Raw genomic sequence first — 17,241 nt, forward strand, 5'->3', positions numbered from 1 at the left:
CGTTTCACATTTTTAACGCTGTTATGGGAAACCTCGTTGCATGCCACAATAGCTGACTCGCTTTGCAGCTCCGATAGCGGGCTTTGTCGTCATTTTAGTAGATTATGACATCACAATTTAACTATAGCGGGCTTTGTCGTCACTTTTGTAGATTATGACATCACAATTAAACTATAGCGTCAAATCTTGTTAGACAACAATTCGAATAAGTATTTTAATGCAACGTTGCTATTATTGTTACGTCATAGTGTCGTCATATCTCGTTTAAAAAAGTTTTTTTTTAATTTTAAATTACAGTCGATTTAAAATTAATCAAGATATAATTTTTGGTGCGTTTTGGTACCTGCGTGTTTTGATACAAAAATGTCGGAACAGAGGAATGTTATTTTCAATTATTTGTGATAAATATTAATAACAAAATTATAACTAGCTTGTTAAATGAGTTTAGAATAAAACAATTGTAACTTAGAACTTACTGAAATGAGTTTGAAAATATTTATGTTTTTGTGCTTCTGGTTATGCTTAGCTGCATCCCAAAACAACCAAGTTTGTTTTAGTGCACGTCCCACTGCATCTGCTCATGAACCTTCTGAAACTAAACAAGGTAGACCAGGAAAGCTTGGCCCAGCTGGGGAGAAAGGTGAAAAAGGTTTCAGGGGTGAAATTGAGGCAATTGGGGGTCCTGGTGCCAGGGGTGAGCAAGGTTTCATGGGTGAAATTGGCCCCATAGGTCCTAAGGGTGAAATTGGGTCAGTTGGGGGCGCTGGCGTTAGAGGTGAACAAGGTTTCAGGGGTGAAATTGGCCCCATAGGTCCTAAGGGTGAAATTGGGTTAGTTGGGGCTACTGGAGAATGTTCATGTCATGAAGAAATTGCTGCAATATTAAAAAGAGTTTTTCCTGATAAAGCAGGTATTTTGGTTACTTTACATTTGTTAAATAATGATAATATCATCGGCTTACTGGTAGAACCTCAAAACTAAAATAAAAACAATTTTAAGATAATTAATTAACGTTTTAAACTTTGCAAGTATATTTTGTATGGTTTATTAACATTGTTACTTATATAAACAAGTATACTTAATACAGTGGCATTTTTAAAGTGCTAAAACTTAATTGTAAAATTAATTTTATCATAGATATTTAGTTATTGTAGGGAATTGGGTTAGGAAGGTGGCAGAAGGGTCCAGCAATGTATTAAAATACTTAAATATATTCCTAGGTAAAACTTATTCAAATACAATTCTGGTTAACATACTTTATTGATAACAATATATATACAAAAATGGGGGCGATAATTTTACACTACGCTAAATCGTTTCTAAACTAACATCATTATCATATAAAATACACTAACTCCTTTCTCCACAATCACAATTATCAAAAAAATACAACACACTCACAACTTCGCCTTCCACGTAAAGCAACACCTTAATCAAATGGTACATAATAGACACAAACTAAATTATTCTGCGATGCGAAAATAAATAATATACTGGGTTAAATAATACAAAACTACATTACATGGATGTACGTTTCACTGTAATTAAAATGGATGGTAATTCTATATCAAATTAATTAATAATCACAAGATTCAGGAAAAAATATATTCAGCAAAAATCTGACGCACACATAAAAAGAACTATGTCACTATTGATAATTTCTTCCTTCATTTTCCGGTTCCTTCATTTTCCGGTTCCTTCATTTTCCGGTTCTTTCATTTTCCGTTCCTTCATTCTCCGGTTCCTTCCTTTTCCGGTTCCTTTATTTTTCGGTTCCTTCATTTTCCGGTTCCTTCATTTTACGTTCCTTCATTCTCCGGTCCCTTCATTTCTCGTTTCTTCATTCTCCGGTTCCTTCATTTTCCGGTTCCTTCATTTTCCGGTTCCTTTATTTTCCGGTTTCTTCATTTTCCGGTTCTTTCATTTTCCGTTCCTTCATTCTCCGGTTCCTTTCTTTTCCGGTTCCTTCATTTTCCGGTTTCTTCGTTTTCCGGTTCCTTCATTTTCCGTTCCTTCATTCTCCGGTTCCTTTCTTTTCCGGTTCCTTCATTTTCCGTTTCCTTCCTTTTCCGGTTCCTTTATTTTTCGGTTCCTTCATTTTCCGGTTCCTTCATTTTTCGTTCCTTTATTTTCCGGTTATTTTATTTTCCGGTTCCTTCATTTTCCGGTTCCTTCATTTTCCGGTTCCTTCATTTTCCGGTTCTTTCATTTTCCGTTCCTTCATTCTCCGGTTCCTTCCTTTTCCGGTTCCTTTATTTTTCGGTTCCTTCATTTTCCGGTTCCTTCATTTTACGTTCCTTCATTCTCCGGTCCCTTAATTTCTCGTTCCTTCATTCTCCGGTTCCTTCATTTTCCGGTTCCTTCATTTTCCAGTTCCTTTATTTTCCGGTTCCTTCATTTTCCGGTTCTTTCATTTTCCGTTCCTTCATTCTCCGGTTCCTTTCTTTTCCGGTTCCTTTATTTTCCGGTTCCTTCATTTTCCGGTTCTTTCATTTTCCGTTCCTTCATTCTCCGGTTCCTTTCTTTTCCGGTTCCTTCATTTTCCGGTTCCTTCATTTTCCGGTTCCTTGATTTTCCGTTCCTTCATTTTCCGTTCCTTCAATTTCCGTTCCTTCATTTTCCGGTTTCTTCGTTTTCCGGTTCCTTCATTTTCAGTTCCTTCAATTTCCGTTCCTTCATTTTCAGTTGACCCCTTTTTTGTACTTCATAATGGGTTGGTTCTGGTTGATAGTGTTGATAAAGTTTGTAAATATTTTTGTTTTTGATACCCCCAGTTTCACGGCGAAAATTTCATCACGGCTGTCAATGCAGGTGATTTTTGCCGTTCTTTGTGAACCAGCACCACAGCTGTTTTGAGGCTAGGAAAGCATTTGCAACGTAACTGATTGCGATGCTAAGTGCTTTTCCTACATTATTATATTAACACCCGATATTTAGTTATTATGTCAGTTTTAATTTAACAACATTTGTATGTTAACAAAACTTTAACCACTCGATCTTTTTACTTAAAATACAAGGTTATTTAAAGTTCAAAAATCAAATGATAAATCAATAAAAAGTTATTTTTTAATTACAAATAAAATCATTTTTTTAAATTCCGCTAAATTTATATTTGTTGTCAAATTTTGAGTTACGAAGTTCTAACAGTAAGCAGACAATATAACAATTTATAAACATTTTGTAATATTTAATTTTACAATTTAAACATTTAAGAGTTAAGCTAAATCATGCCAACTTATAAGATTGATTCTAAATAAACATAAATATTTATAGTTAGTGTATGTGGACTTGGGTTAAAAGATGGAAGAATACCGGATAGTGACATCACAGCTAGTTCTTATGATAACAGCAACTACTCACTACATGAAGCAAGGTTGGATGCTAATACCGATGGTTGGTCACCTAAACAATGTGAGTTGTTGGAATTATTTTCTATCTTATAATAAAGTTTCACAACTTTTGTAATTAGTGGAAAATAAACATTAACATTGTTTTAATTAATAGACAGGGTTGGGGAATTGATCCAAATTGACCTCAAGACATCAACTCAAGTGACAGGAGTTGTGACACAAGGAAGTTACTCTTATTATAATTGGGTCACCAACTTTAAGATATCTTATGGGTCCAGTACATCAGATATGCAGTTCATCCAAAATAATGGAAATGATCTGGTAAGCTTAAATTTAAAACGAAAATTTATTTTGTTTAACTTATTAAAGTTTAGAAGTAGTTTTTAATTAATTGGTGTTAATTAATTTAAAAAGTTTATTTTATTAAAAATGTTTCAATTAAAATCACCAAAACTTGTTTTTAAAAGTTGTGTGATGTTTACAAGCTAGATAATAATAACCAAGCAAACCATTGTTTAAACAATCCCTATTCTAATTGTTTTGTGACGTCATAGCTCGTTACAAAACTTAATTATGCGTCGTGTAACAATAAAGGGTCTGCGACAGTTTTTGAATTTTTTATTAATCTAAAAGAAAAGTTTTGTAATTTTAAAAATTAACATTGTAAAAATCCCGCGAACCGGTGTGAAAATAATTATGTGGGTTTTTCTTATGTTTGTACTCGGTCTTCAGTCGTTGTTTGACTGGAAAAACGTTTTTTTATTAAAATATGTCCAATATAGCAATATTGATGTTTTTTTAAATTCTACAGGTTCTAAGGCTAAACTGGATCACAATTTTTTACCGATTTTGTATTTCAGTTTTATTATTTTCCAGTGCTGACTTTCTCTTACATTTTCAGCCCCAAATGGGGTTTACTACTTGTTGAAAGACGTTTTTATGTTTTTCCAAGTAGTAAATAAGTTGTGAGTTTATAATTTAACGCAAGTTATAATCTACTGTTTTCTTAAGGCCGAACGTAGCTACTTTGGTCCCAGTGTGCGAAGTAGCTTGGAAAGTAGTTTATAGTACTTAACTTACTTAAAACAACTTTTTTTTTGGCCTTAGTGTTAATTAAAAACAGTTTTTTTTAAAGTGCAGGCTACATTTGATTTTGTGGTTGTGATTTATGTCCATAAAACTGTTTTTTACAAGACATGGAACGTATTTATATCACGTTGCTATGGACGCTGTTCTAGCTCCCTAAAAACAGTGTCAACACGAATGCTTAAGCTTAAATTATGCACAACTTAAATATAAAGTCGATAACTTAAATTTAAACATCGTTGTAACATTTTTTTATTTAAAATAGCAAAAATCCGTAACTTTTGGGCAGGAAATAAGCCATTTAGATTGTAATCAGGGGCTGGCAAACACGTCACAATGCCCTTTATAAACATTTTAATTTTGCATGTTGCAGTCCCTTTAAGTTAAATGTGAAGCGATGAACAACGCGCGATTAAAAAAGTTATAAAATTTAAATAATTAATATCTTAAACCTGAATATTATTACGTTAAATATTATATTAAATCTTTTTAAAGGTCTTTGTTGGTAACGAAAATGGTAGTGGTCACAAGTTCAACAACTTTCCTCAACCTATAAGTGCTCGCTATGTTCGATTGTATCCACAAACCTGGCATAATATTCCCCTTCTTCGCATGGAGCTTTTATCTTGCTAGTAATCACATATTTCTTTCGGTTAATTATTTTAATTCCTAGTTGTTAATTAAAATTCTTTAGTTATGTAATATATTAAAACTTGTTAACTAATTAATTGTATAATTTGAACAAATAATCCGTGTTATTATATTTAAATCTTATAAAATTCTGTAAATGTACTAAAATGTTAAGGCTGTAATAGTTGAGTTTATTAAATGTGTGAATAAATATAATGTAACAAAGTCTATAGTAGTAATATTTAAATTTCCTATTTTCAAGTGAACAGTTACTGCAATGTCAAATCGTAGGTCTAATATTTGGTAAAGACTGTAATCAAAGATAGTGAAAGTAAAGCAATGTGTAATAAATGCAAATTAGTTATTTTAAGTGGCTGTCCAGGCAAAAAAAGAAGTTATAATACTAAAAACTTGCAGCCATTTTCATTGACGAAATGTTTTAAATGACGAAGGTTTTAGAGATCTTATAAAAGTTCTAGAGCCCAGGTTTAAAATACCATCCCGCACAATACTACCTGCTCTTAAAACAGAGGTGTGGAAAGAATTAGAAGACGAGGTTGAACAAAAAGTTAGTGCTGTTACGATTACTACTGATTTGCGGACCAGCAAGCAAACAATTAGCTACATCGGTGTAACTGGGTCAAACAAAGAAGGTATTGGCCCTATTAATGTCACAATTGTAACTTATTTTGGATAAATCCACATAAGCTAACTTTTAATTTTATAAACAAACAGTTTTTGATGTTGATTTGAAATGGAATTGTTATTTATTTGCTGACAAGCTTTGGCGTATTTTTCCTCCCTATTTAAATAATAAGTTTCAATGCTTTTAACTATAACTTGTTTATCGAATTTGCGGGTTATTTAACAACTCTTTTCACATGGGAACTCTAACCTCGTTTCTCTAGTATTGAATTATTTTTTCAACGATTCATTTTTGATTTTTATTAAATGCAAATGTTCGTTTTAAACAGTTGGGCAATTCCGTTCTGCTGAACGGACGCCACTTAATAAACATGGATTTAGACATTACTGAAATTCTGAGTTTATTTCCGTAAGAATTAGCCAGAATTTTATATTCATGTAAACAACCAACAACTAATAACAGTTTGTAATTAATAAAATTCGCTTCATATTCTTGCATGATTCCCACTGATGGCATGTTGTAGGATCTTTAAGTAAGAACCTGAGGTTCCTAGTTTGATTCCCACTGATGGCATGTTGTAGGATCTTTAAGTAAGAACCTGAGGTCCTTAGTTTAATTCCCACTGATGCCATGTTGTAGTATCCTTGAGTAAGACCTGAAGTCCTTAGTTTGATTCCCACTGATGGCATGTTGTAGTATCTTTAAGTAAGAACCTGAGGTCCTTAGTTTGATTCCCACTGATGGCATGTTGTAGGATCTTTAAGTAGAACCTGAGGTCCTTAGTTTGATTCCCACTGATGGCATGTTGTAGGATCTTTAAGTAAGAACCTGAGGTTCTTAGTTTGATTCCCACTGATGGCATGTTGTAGTATCCTTGAGTAAGATCTGAAGTCCTTAGTTTGATTCCCACTGATGGCATGTTGTAGCATCTTTAAGTAAGAACCTGAGGTCCTTAGTTTCAACCCCACTGATAGCATGTTGTAGGATCTTTAAGTAAGAACCTGAGGTCCTTAGTTTGATTCCCACTGATGGAATGTTGTAGCATCTTTAAGTAGAACCTGAGGTCCTTAGTTTCAACCCCACTGATAGCATGTTGTAGGATCTTTAAGTAAGAACCTAAGGTCCTTAGTTTGATTCCCACTGATGGCATGTTGTAGCATCTTTAAGTAGAACCTGAGGTCCTTAGTTTCAACCCCACTGATAGCATGTTGTAGGATCTTTAAGTAAGAACCTAAGGTCCTTAGTTTGATTCCCACTGATGGCATGTTGTAGGATCTTTAAGTAAGAACCTGAGGTCCTTAGTTTGATTCCCACTGATGGCATGTTGTAGCATCTTTAAGTAGAACCTGAGGTCCTTAGTTTCAACCCCACTGATAGCATGTTGTAGGATCTTTAAGTAAGAACCTAAGGTCCTTAGTTTGATTCCCACTGATGGCATGTTGTAGGATCTTTAAGTAAGAACCTGAGGTCCTTAGTTTGATTTCCACTGATGGCATGTTGTAGCATCTTTAAGTAGAACCTGAGGTCCTTAGTTTGATTCCCACTGATGGCATGTTGTAGGATCTTTAAGTAAGAACCTGAGGTCCTTAGTTTGATTTTCACTGATGGCATGTTGTAGCATCTTTAAGTAAGAATCTGAGGTCCTTAGTTTGATTCCCACTGATGGCATGTTGTAGCATCTTTAAGTAGAACCTGAGGTCCTTAGTTTGAACCCCACTGATGGCGTGTTGTAGCATCTTTAAGTAAGAACCTGAGGTCCTTAGTTTGATTCCCACTGATGGCATGTTGTAGCATCTTTAAGTAGAACCTGAGGTCCTTAGTTTGAACCCCACTGATGGCATGTTGTAGGATATTTAAGTAAGAACCTGAGGTCCTTAGTTTGATTCCCACTGATGGCATGTTGTAGGATCTTTAAGTAAGAACCTGAGGTCCTTAGTTTGATTTCCACTGATGGCATGTTGTAGGATCTTTAAGTAAGAACCTGAGGTCCTTAGTTTGATTCCCACTGATGGCATGTTGTAGGATCTTTAAGTAAGAACCTGAGGTCCTTAGTTTGATTCCCACTGATGGCATGTTGTAGGATCTTTAAGTAAGAACCTGAGGTCCTTAGTTTGATTCCCACTGATGGCATGTTGTAGCATCTTTAAGTAGAACCTGAGGTCCTTAGTTTGAACCCCACTGATGGCATGTTGTAGCATCTTTAAGTAAGAACCTGAGGTCCTTAGTTTGATTCCCACTGATGGCATGTTGTAGCATCTTTAAGTAAGACCTAAGGTCCTTAGTTTTATTCCCACTGATGGCATGTTGTAGCATCTTTAAGTAGAACCTGAGGTCCTTAGTTTCAACCCCACTGATAGCATGTTGTAGGATCTTTAAGTAAGAACCTGAGGTCCTTAGTTTGATTCCCACTGATGGAATGTTGTAGCATCTTTAAGTAGAACCTGAGGTCCTTAGTTTCAACCCCACTGATAGCATGTTGTAGGATCTTTAAGTAAGAACCTAAGGTCCTTAGTTTGATTCCCACTGATGGCATGTTGTAGCATCTTTAAGTAGAACCTGAGGTCCTTAGTTTCAACCCCACTGATAGCATGTTGTAGGATCTTTAAGTAAGAACCTAAGGTCCTTAGTTTGATTCCCACTGATGGCATGTTGTAGGATCTTTAAGTAAGAACCTGAGGTCCTTAGTTTGATTCCCACTGATGGCATGTTGTAGGATCTTTTAGTAGAACCTGAGGTCCTTAGTTTGATTCCCACTGATGGCATGTTGTAAGATCTTTAAGTAAGAACCTGAGGTCCTTAGTTTGATTTCCACTGATGGCATGTTGTAGCATCTTTAAGTAGAACCTGAGGTCCTTAGTTTGATTCCCACTGATGGCATGTTGTAGGATCTTTAAGTAGAACCTGAGGTCCTTAGTTTGATTCCCACTGATGGCATGTTGTAGGATCTTTAAGTAAGAACCTGAGGTCCTTAGTTTGATTTCCACTGATGGCATGTTGTAGGATCTTTAAGTAAGAACCTGAGGTCCTTAGTTTGATTTTCACTGATGGCATGTTGTAGTATCTTTAAGTAAGAACCTGAGGTCCTTAGTTTGATTCCCACTGATGGCATGTTGTAGTATCTTTAAGTAAGAACCTGAGGTCCTTAGTTTGATTCCCACTGATGGCATGTTGTAGGATCTTTAAGTAAGAACCTAAGGTCCTTAGTTTGATTCCCACTGATGGCATGTTGTAGCATCTTTAAGTAGAACCTGAGGTCCTTAGTTTCAACCCCACTGATAGCATGTTGTAGGATCTTTAAGTAAGAACCTGAGGTCCTTAGTTTGATTCCCACTGATGGAATGTTGTAGCATCTTTAAGTAGAACCTGAGGTCCTTAGTTTCAACCCCACTGATAGCATGTTGTAGGATCTTTAAGTAAGAACCTAAGGTCCTTAGTTTGATTCCCACTGATGGCATGTTGTAGCATCTTTAAGTAGAACCTGAGGTCCTTAGTTTCAACCCCACTGATAGCATGTTGTAGGATCTTTAAGTAAGAACCTAAAGTCCTTAGTTTGATTCCCACTGATGGCATGTTGTAGGATTTTTAAGTAAGAACCTGAGGTCCTTAGTTTGATTCCCACTGATGGCATGTTGTAGCATCTTTAAGTAGAACCTGAGGTCCTTAGTTTCAACCCCACTGATAGCATGTTGTAGGATCTTTAAGTAAGAACCTGAGGTCCTTAGTTTGATTCCCACTGATGGCATGTTGTAGCATCTTTAAGTAGAACCTGAGGTCCTTAGTTTGATTCCCACTGATGGCATGTTGTAGGATCTTTAAGTAAGAACCTGAGGTCCTTAGTTTGATTTTCACTGATGGCATGTTGTAGCATCTTTAAGTAAGAACCTGAGGTCCTTAGTTTGATTCCCACTGATGGCATGTTGTAGCATCTTTAAGTAGAACCTGAGGTCCTTAGTTTGAACCCCATTGATGGCGTGTTGTAGCATCTTTAAGTAAGAACCTGAGGTCCTTAGTTTGATTCCCACTGATGGCATGTTGTAGCATCTTTAAGTAGAACCTGAGGTCCTTAGTTTGAACCCCACTGATGGCATGTTGTAGGATATTTAAGTAAGAACCTGAGGTCCTTAGTTTGATTCCCACTGATGGCATGTTGTAGGATCTTTAAGTAAGAACCTGAGGTCCTTAGTTTGATTTCCACTGATGGCATGTTGTAGGATCTTTAAGTAAGAACCTGAGGTCCTTAGTTTGATTCCCACTGATGGCATGTTGTAGGATCTTTAAGTAAGAACCTGAGGTCCTTAGTTTGATTCCCACTGATGGCATGTTGTAGGATCTTTAAGTAAGAACCTGAGGTCCTTAGTTTGATTCCCACTGATGGCATGTTGTAGCATCTTTAAGTAGAACCTGAGGTCCTTAGTTTGAACCCCACTGATGGCATGTTGTAGCATCTTTAAGTAAGAACCTGAGGTCCTTAGTTTGATTCCCACTGATGGCATGTTGTAGCATCTTTAAGTAAGACCTAAGGTCCTTAGTTTTATTCCCACTGATGGCATGTTGTAGCATCTTTAAGTAGAACCTGAGGTCCTTAGTTTCAACCCCACTGATAGCATGTTGTATTATCTTTAAGTAAGAACCTGAGGTCCTTAGTTTGATTCCCACTGATGGTATGTTGTAGCATCTTTATTATTAGCATTATAGCGGGCATCATTATGAAAAAAGAACTCAGGTCCTGAGTTAACTTTTTAATTACCTTTTACTAAAATCTTGTGCCTTGAAATGCTCTTTTAAGAAAATCTCATGCTCTAAATATGTTAAATATCTTTCCTATATTTAGGTAAAAAGTCGTTTTTTTCATTTTTAAAGAGTATGGGCAGATACTTTTCAAGGGAAGATTAGGGTAAGGTTTAAAAATTCCGCTCTTCCGCATTTTATAAACCGGACGAACAACGCAAGCTTTCAATTTTCAACATGTCACAATTTTCACCCAAAACATTTTTTATTTACAAAAATCAAAAAAATTGTCGTTTAAAATAAATTTTTGCTTATGCTAAGCCAACACATATACAAAGCGTAAACTTGGACTTTTACAAAGGAACACAAATAGCTTCATTTTAGGCTTAACCTAGGCTCAAGATTTCGATGTTCAACTAACAGTTAGGGAAGTTTAAATGAGAGGCCTCCCAGCGACAATGGAATGCCAACCACTTCTCCGTACGTGGATATTCGTTGGTTTTATTTTTACAAGCGCGTTTTATAAGCGTAAGCGCGTTTTATAAGCGTAAGCGCGTTTTATAAGCGCGTTTTATAAGCGCGTCCGATTAGCTTGTAGTGCCTTCAGGCCGATGGCTTTGATCGACTGTTCGCTTTTTCGAATATCGGATCACCTACGCTATGGCAGGAACTGTTTTCCCCTAAGTTGGCATAGTTTTAAAGCTTTGGTCCGTTTAGGTAGTTAGGTCGCTTGCTGGGTTTTTTGGTAGATGTCTTGCGCTTTAGTCTTATTAGTTAGGTTGCTTGCTAGTTTTTTTGGTAGATGTCTTGCGCTTCAGTCTTAGTAGTTAGGTCGCTTGCGAGTTTTTTTGGTAGATGTGTTGCGCTTCAGTCTTAGTAGTTAGGTTGCTTGCGAGATTTTTTGGTAGATGTGTTGCGCTTTAGTCTAAGTAGTTAGGTCACTTGTTAGGATTTTTGGTAGATGTCTTGCACTACAGTCTTAGTAATTGGTTCGCTTGCTAGGTTTTTAGGTAGATGTCTTGCGTTTTAGTCTTAGTAGTTAGGTCGCTTGGTAGTTTTTGAGGTGAATAGCTTGGGCTTGTTTGTTTGTGATAAAAATGGTAAAACATCGTTTTTTGTACAGTTTCTAATTCATGTTTATTTGGTAAAATGTTTTTAGTTAAATTATGTTAAGGCAGCCTGGTTTAGTAGTCAGAACACTTGGCTTTTCTATACGAGGTCCTAGACTTAAGTCCCAATGCTCTCATGCAGTAGCGCCCTTGAGTAAGGTGCTATAAACGACATAAACTCTTGCTGGGTCATAACTTATATAGCAGTTTATTTATTGTGCAAATATAATCAATAATACTCTAACCTGCTAAAGGCAACTTAGGACTGGGTCAAGGTAACAGTTGTTACTCTATATTTAGGTCTTGAAGGCGACTTTCTTCCAATGAGTATTTAAAAAGTGGTGACATTTTTCGTACGCCGCATATGAGTAACTACTTCAACTTTTTGTTGACAACGCGTTGAGGAAATGTGATTTTGTAAACAGACCAAAAACAGATGTTTTTAGATTAATCGAGCAAATTATAAAGTAAAAACAAAGAAATGTTAAGATATATTTATGTTAAAAAAATCAGAAAAGTTATGGTCTAGCAATATTTGCCAAAATTGTTTGCGTTAGCTGATATATTCTGGATAAAATTTTAAGTTAATTTTAGGCATAAATTAAATCTTTTTTGCTGAATAATGTTTTTATTATTTTATTAATATTTAAACGAATAACAATCGATTTTTATTTATCAAATTTAAAAATTATATATACTGTAATAATGGCAGCATGGTGTAGTGGTCAGAACACTTGGCTTCACACATAAGGTCCTGGGTTCGATTCTCATTGCTTCCATGCTGTAGCGCTCTTAAGTAAGGCGCTATAAACTGTATGAACTTGAACCAGCACTTAATCGGCAGCTTTTTTTAAGTTGTCAAGTCGACCTTTCCGCATCACTAATTAATAAATGTAAAAATATATTTTAACAGAATTTAAATTCAGTTTACTTTAACATTAGGAAAACAATTTCAAAATGGTTAAAACATTTAAAGGGGAGCCCATGTATCATTGGTATTGTATAACAATCCTAATGTTGTGTTATGGGTTTGGGGAGTTGGGTCATTTTATGATCGGTGTCACCTCAAAGGAAATGGCACAGGACGTTCATTTTGGAGACATGGCTTGTTTGACTTTGGACATAAATGTTGAAAAACTGTCAAACACAAAATGCAGAGATGTGAAGAATTCAACACAGTGAGTAGTTGTTAATTTTGCATGCTAATATTATCTTGTTTTCTCAGATCTATATTAAGCAATACTAAAGGTAAACGTTAACAAAAATTTGGAGAATGTGGGATGGAACGGCAATTTTGTATTTCACTGTGGGATAAAGTCGGTATTTATTTAGGACTGAGGGATGATTGGGAAAAGTATAAAAATTTTGCCCTTTCTGCATTCAGTGATTTTTTGTTAACGTTTACATATGCCCCCTTACTATTTTCCGAACCCTCAACTTTTTGCATTCTGTATTTTATTACCATCTTATGTATATTGACTGTTTTATTTCCAGTTTCAAAAGGTTTAATTGTAAATAAATCTAACTCCTGACGACATAGTGTAGTGGTAAGACACTTGGCTTCACTAAACTAGGTTCTGGGTTTGATCCCCACTGCTTCCATACTTTAGCTTCTTTAAGTAAGGCCTATTATTAATATAAACTTTTGCTACGACAATTATCAGCAGATTAATGACTGTAAAATATATTTAATAATATCCATAAATTCTAAAGCTAACTTAGATTTACTTTAACATGCCATCAGCTGGAGTCAAACCCAGGATCTTAGTTCCTATTAAAGGATGCTACAACATAACTGTAGTGGGAATCAAACCAAGAACCTCAGGTCTTACTTCAGGATGCTACAACATGCCAGCAGTGGGAATCAAACCCAGGATCTCACGTCTTACTTAACGATGCTACAACATGCTAACTAATAAAGTAAATTATTAATAATCTTAATTTTTAGATGTAATCTCATGGGATGGAATGGAACAATATATTGTGAATGGAATTACTCAGGCCAGGGAATAGAATACCAAGTTCTTGCTGGTCCAATATTTATTGCCATTTTTACTGTTATGGGAGTTGTAATGGGAATTGTTGGCGATAAATATAACAGGTTGATTACCGACTATTTTTTCTTTTTATTTATCCTCAATGTGGAAAGGTCAACTTTACGACTTAAACATAGAGTAACATCATTTACTCCGACCCAGTATCGAGTTGCCTGTAGCAGTTTGGGATATTATAGAGAATATAGTTGCCCGATAATTAAGCTGCTGATTAAGTGCTGGCTCAGCAGGAGTTTATACCGTTTATAGTGCCTTACTTAATGGCGCTACAGCATGAGAGCTTTTTTTTTATAAAATCATTTTTTTTTTGAGTAAATGAGAGGTAACTGAAAATGTGCTATTGTTAGTAAAATGGTGTTTTTTGGGAATATGGTTTTTGGTAAAATGTCAGTAACTCCATTTTCTATGCAAACCTAAAATCTTTCAAAAAATTTTTTTTATTTATTTTGCTTTTCAATATTTAAATTTTGAATTAACTTTTTATAAAACTCTTTTTATTTTATTGTTTAGAATCCAGATATTATCTGCAAGTGTTTTCTTTTACTCGGTAATGACTTTTACCACCGGATTTGCCGACACTTATTGGTTGTTAGCTTTGCTGAGAGTTGGCTTCGGGGCAGGGTGAGTTTAAAGTTTGTTTCAGTAATTCAAAAAATATTTAAAAAAAAAAAAGTTTGTTGTACCAGTTATTATTTTTAACTAAATTTGTGAGCATGGTGTAGTGGTAAGAGCACTTGGCATCACTACATGAGGTCCTGTGTTTAATTCCCACTGCTCTTATGCTAAAGGGTCTTAACAAACCTTAATAATATCATATTTTTTTGTTTTGTATGTATAATAAATTTTCTTAAAAATCTAAAACTTTTTTTCCCAGAGAGTCGGCCTGTACTCCTCTTACCTCAAGTTTGGTGGCCGACATTTTCTCACAGAAAGTTCGAGCTTTTGCGATGAGTTTTTTCAACTTTGGAATTTATTTTGGATATGGTTTGGCATTTGCTGTTGGAAATTATGTGACTGACGCCAACATTCTTGGAATGGTGAAAATATTTTAAATGTTTTTGACCGACAGCTTGGTGTAGTAGTCAGAACACTTGCCTTTACTACATCAGGACCTGGGTTCGATTCCCACTACTCTCATAACGTAGTAGCCTACCCTTTTTTTTAACGATTTATTTTTAGGTTTTTCTATCAAATCAACCCCAAAAAAAAACAAAATTGATTTAAATTTTTTTGAATTTTTTTTTAACTAATCTTTTGTTAATTTTTTCTTAGAGCTGGCGTTGGTGTTACTTTATAGCTGGAGCTCCAGGCATAATTATGGCGATTATTTTATATTTCTCTGTCAAAGAACCAGAACGTAAAATTATAGAACAAGCTGAAGAGAATAACAAATATGAGATAGACTTTGGTATTTAATACTTTTGATAAAATGTTTAATAAATAAAACTGTTTTTTGTATATCTTTATCCTCGATGTGGAAAGGTCGAATGCGCGACTTAAACATAGAGTAACATTAGTTACCCCGACCCGGTCTCAAATTGACTTTGGTAGTTTGGGAAATCATTGATTATAATTACCCGATAATTATGCCGCTGGTTAAGTGCTGGCTCTGTAGGAGTTCATACCATTTATAGCGCCTTACTCAAGGGCGCTACAGCTTGAGATCAGTGGGGATTGAACCCACGACCTTATGTGTGGTGTAGCAAGTGTTCTTACCACTACACCATGCTGCCGTTTTCATTATAAGAATTGTATTTTTTAAGTCTGCCGTAAAATTTCCTATTTTTTTTGGAGAAATGTTTAAAAGTTATTTGGCCTATTTTGCAAACTATATTTTTAACTAAGCTATTTATAAACCTGGCTATAAATTTTATTATTTAGAAAAGCAGTCGGTGTTGAAATCAATTTTGACAACTTTCAAATTATTTATCAAATCTCCAACTATCTTATTGTTACTGGTTGGGGCTTCATTCAGACATTCTGGTGAGTTTTTATATTTATGAATAAAATCCTTAGTCGGTGCTTCAACATGCCGCTACTGGGAATCAAACTTTAAACCTCACCCTGCATACTGTAGGTCTTTGGTTCAATCCCTACTGCTCTCATGTTGTAGTGTCCTTGAGTAAGGCGCTATAAGCGGTATGTACTCCTGCTAAGCCAACACTTAATCAGCAGCTTAATTATTGAGAAATTAATATATCCCAAACTCTCAACTTGAGACCGGGTCGGGGTAACTGATGTTACTCTATGTTTAGGTTGTGCATTCGACCTTCCCACGTTAAAGATAAATAAGTACAATAAAACAGTTTTATTTTCAGAGAAGGGATAGGATATAAAGGGGTTAATATAAATGTCCCATTATATGTAAATTGACAGTATTATTAATATAACACAAATTTTGTAGATTTGTATTTAGAAATATTTCATTTTTTGGGGGGTTTAATTTTAAATCTAATTTTTTTAGGTGTACGAACAAGATTGTGGGTTTTGGTCATTAGTCAAGCAATAGCCTGCCCTCTAGCGGCGGGAACTCTTTACTTTTCTCCGCCTTATGCTTTTATTTCGCTCTTTGGAGCTTATTTATTCGGTAAATAGTTTCATATTTTTTTAAGAGAACAGTTACCCCGACCCAGTTTTGAGATGACTTTATTGTAATCAAATTTAATTTAAAACACAGCGGAAATGTGGTTCGGAGTTTTGTTCACTGTTTTGGTTGAGTTCTTTCCTGCCCAGTCACGCGCGACGGCGATCGCTATGTTTATTTTTGTGATCAATAATATCGGAGGGAATGCCCCTCTTATAGTACCACCTATGATCAAAGTTTTAGGTTTCAGGGAAGCACTGTACATCGTTTACCCAGGATTTTACTTGGCTAGTAAGTTTTTTTTTTCTTTATAACTGTTTATCCTCGATGTGGGAAGGTCGACTTTACGACCTAAACATGGAGGTATATTTCTTACCCTGACCCAGTCTCGAGTTGCCTGTGGCAGTTTAGGATATTATAGATTATAATGCCTGATAATTATGCTGCTGATTAAGTGTTGGCTTAGCAGGAGTTTATAGCACCTTACTCAATAAAGTTACAGCTTGAGAGCAGTGGGAATCGAACCCAGGACCTTATGCAGCAAAGCCAAGTTTTTTAAATAATATTTTATTGGTTTATATAGTTTGATTTTTAAACCTGGTTTAATTTATTTTTTTAGTTTTTACGAAAACTTTTTTCTAATTTCAGGTTCTTTTTTCTTTTTGTTGACTCAAATTTCTCTTCTGCGTGGTTCACTGCACATGAGCATTGAAGCGAATAATTGTGAAGAAAGTGAAGCGATAGTTAATAAAACAAAACTTTAAATTGAAAAAAAAAGTTTTTGAATTATTTTAAACATTTATAAATTTAAAAAATTTTATCATGACAATATTTTATTTTTATTAAATATTTATTAGTGAAATTTTTTTTATAATTTTTTGCCAAAATTTTTTTAAAGTTATTTTTAATATTATACTAGTGAGTTATTTTAGTTCCTAAATTATTTGTTGCCATTCTTGCTGTTTTTATTTTCTAATTTATATCAACTAAACAGAAATTTAAATAATGTTAATTTTATAGTTTTTATTACTTTTAAGATTTTGTATTCCCTTAC

At 34.9% G+C, this 17,241-nt stretch overlaps 1 protein-coding gene across 1 annotated transcript; it reads left to right on the forward strand.

Moving 5' to 3' along the window:
- Nucleotides 1-12,506: 12,506 nt before the first annotated feature.
- Nucleotides 12,507-16,951, forward strand: LOC145755972 (uncharacterized). Its single transcript, XM_082572183.1, has 7 exons — nt 12,507-12,727; nt 13,498-13,650; nt 14,114-14,224; nt 14,478-14,640; nt 16,068-16,083; nt 16,281-16,478; nt 16,836-16,951. The coding sequence occupies exons 1-7, from the start codon at nt 12,507-12,509 to the stop codon at nt 16,949-16,951; spliced, it is 978 nt and encodes a 325-aa protein (XP_082428309.1).
- The last annotated feature ends 290 nt before the right edge of the window (nt 16,952-17,241 follow it).

Source organism: Corella eumyota, chromosome 6 (genome assembly GCF_963082875.1).
Source record: "Corella eumyota chromosome 6, kaCorEumy4.1, whole genome shotgun sequence".
Taxonomy (NCBI): Eukaryota; Metazoa; Chordata; class Ascidiacea; order Phlebobranchia; family Corellidae; genus Corella; species Corella eumyota.